This window comes from Rosa chinensis, chromosome 6 (assembly GCF_002994745.2).
Source record: "Rosa chinensis cultivar Old Blush chromosome 6, RchiOBHm-V2, whole genome shotgun sequence".
Taxonomy (NCBI): domain Eukaryota; kingdom Viridiplantae; phylum Streptophyta; class Magnoliopsida; order Rosales; family Rosaceae; genus Rosa; species Rosa chinensis.
This window is the reverse complement of record NC_037093.1, coordinates 15,832,127-15,836,001: the sequence shown is the minus strand read 5'-3', so window position 1 is coordinate 15,836,001 and position 3,875 is coordinate 15,832,127. Positions and strand designations below refer to the sequence as shown.

At 34.5% G+C, this 3,875-nt stretch overlaps 1 protein-coding gene across 2 annotated transcripts; it reads left to right on the top strand.

Annotated features, from left to right (window-relative positions):
- Nucleotides 1–756: 756 nt before the first annotated feature.
- LOC112169038 (bZIP transcription factor 68) lies at nucleotides 757–3,524 on the top strand. Of its 2 annotated transcripts, none has more exons than XM_024305976.2 (4): nucleotides 757–1,039; nucleotides 1,924–1,997; nucleotides 2,177–2,346; nucleotides 3,227–3,524. In XM_024305976.2, the coding sequence occupies exons 2-4, from the start codon at nucleotides 1,947–1,949 to the stop codon at nucleotides 3,255–3,257; spliced, it is 252 nt and encodes an 83-aa protein (XP_024161744.1). In that variant the 5' UTR covers nucleotides 757–1,039; nucleotides 1,924–1,946; the 3' UTR covers nucleotides 3,258–3,524. The 2 variants fall into 2 exon arrangements, with proteins under 2 accessions (XP_024161744.1, XP_024161745.1); XM_024305977.2 differs by having other exon boundaries at nucleotides 757–1,053.
- Nucleotides 3,525–3,875: the final 351 nt, after the last annotated feature.

Below are 3,875 nucleotides of genomic sequence, written 5' to 3'. Positions count from 1 at the left end.
TTTTTTACAACCACCATAAAACATTACAATCTCTCCATCGAGCGGTTGGTTTCTCCAAATTCATCTTCCACTTCATGGTTGCTTTAGAATGGACCTCAACAATTTAAATGCAATGTATAAGTCATACAACTTTAAGAGGCAAATTAGTATAGGCCAACGTATTTGTAATTAAAAATTGAAATTTTTATCTTATGTCCACACACATCCATCGATGAAATATTTACAAACGTGATGTAAAAAAATAAGCAAGTTTTGCAGTCATCACGCCAACGGTCAACCAAGAAAACATGCAAGTGACTATGGTTGACTAATCCAATCGGGTTTGAAACTATGGTGAAATTGACTAAATTTTTAACCACACGTATAATTTATTGTAATAATCACATCTAATAGTCGGTTTTCCTATTTTCTTTGAATTGCTAGAGGTTGCTCTTTGGAGTGTATGATATATAAATATAGATTTATAAAAAATTAGTGTCTTTAAAAATTTATTGATAAATAAATTAGTGTCTATATATAAATATAGATTTTTTTTAGGGAAATTATGGAAAAAGTCATATTAGAGTGTGAAATGATAAAAAAATCACCTAGTTTCCCACTTGATAAAAATGTCCATAATGAATTGTTAGTAATATTAATTTAATCCTTATGAATAATGAAGTGATGTTAAAAAAAGTCAGTTTTTTATTTGTTTATTCCCATTCTGCCCTTAAAGCCTAATACAATCAAAATTTCATAGGTTTTAGTCTCAGAGTCTCGGAGTTTCCACTACTCTGTTCGTCTTCCTCTCTCTGCGTTCAAATTTCAGAGAGCGAACAATGGCGGCTACGGCGAACGACTTTCAGGATCGCCGGAATTTGAAGCTCCATAACCTTCACGACATCGACCCGTTCAAATTTGGCATTGCATAGTGATGAGATTGCTTAATGCTTCTCGAATTTTGCCACCCCAACCTCTTCAGCATAATCGACCCGCTGTTTGATTAACCCGATCGGTTTTCCGATCGACAACCGGTGCCGGAATCTCATCTTCAATCCAGGTACGAATGTCTAGGTATGGATCAGTATTTTCAGTGAGATTACATCAATGCATCTCGATATTGTTTAGTTCGAATCGATAATTTGTTGTTTCCTTGAGCTTTAAATACTCAGAACTCAAGTATTTTAGGAGAATTTGCAAGTAGTTGGTATAATTTTTAAGTGAGATGGAGAAATTTGAGGTTCAAGTTTTAAGATCTGCGATTCTCTTAGTAGTTAACTTCGATTTTCAAAGATTTGAGGAAGGATTTGAAGAGAATTAGCAGTTTGGTGTGCTTTGATATATAGATTTGCTTCTGTAACTTACTAATATGTGATCTTATGATTAACTTCTTGTGATTCTCTCCTCAGTAATAACTTATTAATTTCTAATTTGGTTGACTAGAAAAAGTAGAGGATTCATATAAGAGAGATATCATTTTTGTGCTTGTGGAGAGTTTTGGATTTTATTGATTGTCAAGCAACATCTGGCTCTTGACGTGTGTACTGTTGGTGTTTCATTTTTGTGAATTATAGAATGAAATTTCAGAGAATTCCACTGATTCTTAGCTTTTATTTCATTTATGTCGAACCCGGTGAGTGTTGATTTTTCTGTTTCATGCATTTGGAGAAAGGTTGGAGAGTTGTGATTTTGTAACTTAGGATTTTGTGATACCTATTTGATTTTGAGTTTTTGTGTTTATATTTGCTCAGAGCTTGATTCCTAGCTCGGAGATATGTAGAGGTTGTGGTTTTCTAATATGTAGAAGCTTGCCTGAACTGAGATTTAGCGGATTAATATATATATATATATATATATATATATATATATATATATATATATATAGAGGATCGATCATCAATGTGGAGAAAATGACAGATTGTGTTGAATATGTGAACTTGACAGTGTGGCAGGGAACGGGTTCAAGCATGGATTCATATACACTGAAGTCCGTGGCAGAGTTTCCTGGCTTCTTTAAGGTTTACTTCTTCCCATTAGTGTTACTAGGCAGTAGGCACAATCAGTACCTTTTGCTATGCCCTCGCCAAATGGGATCGTAGAGGCTTCTGTGAATGTTTTTCACATTGTGGTTTGTTTCTTATAGACAATCACTATGTCTATTTGAGCTTCTCAGTCGTAACTTGTAAATTGCATGCAGGGTAACACACCTGGCAGCATAGAAGCAGATGGTAAGCCATCTGAGGCAAAAGAAAAGTTACCGATCAAAATATCAAAAGTTAGCCTGGGCAGCTTAAACATGATTACCGGAAAGAATAATGAGCTTCCTAAAACATCAAGAGCCTCGGCTAATGGAGTTTATTCTAAGAGGTATTCTGATAATTCTTTAGTGACTATTGGCCTTTGCATATGGAATTGAAGTTGACTCTTTGGATTGACCTGGGGGAGGGCAGAATTATTGTAGGAAGAGACTTGCTGCTGCGTTCAGTAGCAAGCAATTTATTGAAGTGGTCTTGGTTCTGGTCAAATTTACATATTTGTTGTCTTTAGGTAATAAAAGAAAATATGAAAGTGATTATGAAGTTTATTATTTTGGAACAGCCTTGATGCTGAATTGAGCAGCAAGAGATTTGCTTAAGATGCTGTTTGTGTGTTTTGGTCTAAATTTACCTTCTTCTTTATATATATATATATATATATATATATATATCTTCTAGTTGAGAAAACTGGTCTTGATGCTCATTATGTTGGCGATCATGACTTGTGGAATTGAGTGTTTTGTTAAATTGCTGCTCCTATAGCTCATAAAGTTTAGTATTCTTATTCTGAAATCATATCTAGGACTGCATGGTGCATAATATGTGGTGTCTGTCCATCAAATGGAACTTTGCTACTAAATCATGTTCCATTTTACTTCTGATAATACTTGAAAATGTACTTGGATACAATGTTGAGAGTGGTAGTGGTAGTTAAAATGTACGAAATCTCAATCAGTCTGAATTTGAAGCAGCTCTGATTTCTGGATGTTAATTTAGAAGCGACTGCAGTGTCACTTAGGACATCGGTTTTGCAGTGTGTTGGTTTCACTAGCTGTAACTTTCCTTGCATAGTTATAAGCAAAGATATCTAGATCAAAGAGTTTGTTTGATGAGGCCAAAACATTTTTCATGCACTTTTTTACTGTGCTGTTCATGTATACGCTTCATATGCATCTGCTTTTTCTAATACAATTCTGATTTTGTGTTTTTAGCTCCTACTCCAGCATATGCAGATTATCTTGAATTTGCCACAAGCTCTTCAGAAAATGCATGAGATTAAATATCACACCTGTGCATGCATTTGGATTTGAACAAAGCCATAGCAAAAATTGGTTACGGGAAGAGGATAGGTCTCTTGTCTATATGTATATATTTGTATATATTTGTCTATATGTATATATTTTTATCTCATCATGTATATATTTGTATCAGGAGTGGTGTATCCAATTTGTCTATCACTATAATCTAGACCAGTTTATGCTTGAATAAATTGATAGAAACTTGCATTCATTTACTTCATAGCCGTAAAAAAAGACCAATTACACTGTTAAACATTACATGTCAATGACCATGTCGATCACTAACCAAGTAACTGTCAATAGCCAAGTCACAAGTTAATAGCCAAGTCACTGTTAATCACATGTCACTAATTAAGTAACTGACCATGTCACTAACCAAGTAACTGTCAGTAGCCAAGTCACAAGTTAATAGTCAAGTCACTGTTTATCACATGTCACTAACTAAGTAACTAATCATGTCACTTACCATGGATCGTAACTTGGTCAGGAATTGACAGTGACATGGTCAGTGACGTGTATAACAATGACATGGTAATTGACATGGTCAATGACTTTGTCAGTA

What these genes read in the sequence shown, in the direction of transcription:
- LOC112169038 (XM_024305976.2), top strand. Translation starts at nt 1,947, where the DNA reads ATGGATTCATATACACTGAAGTCCGTGGCAGAGTTTCCTGGCTTCTTT. An exon ending in AGTTTCCTGGCTTCTTTAAG is followed by an intron (nt 1,998 to 2,176) that starts GTTTACTTCTTC and finishes AATTGCATGCAG; the next exon opens with GGTAACACACCTGGCAGCAT. An exon ending in AATGGAGTTTATTCTAAGAG is followed by an intron (nt 2,347 to 3,226) that starts GTATTCTGATAA and finishes TTGTGTTTTTAG; the next exon opens with CTCCTACTCCAGCATATGCA.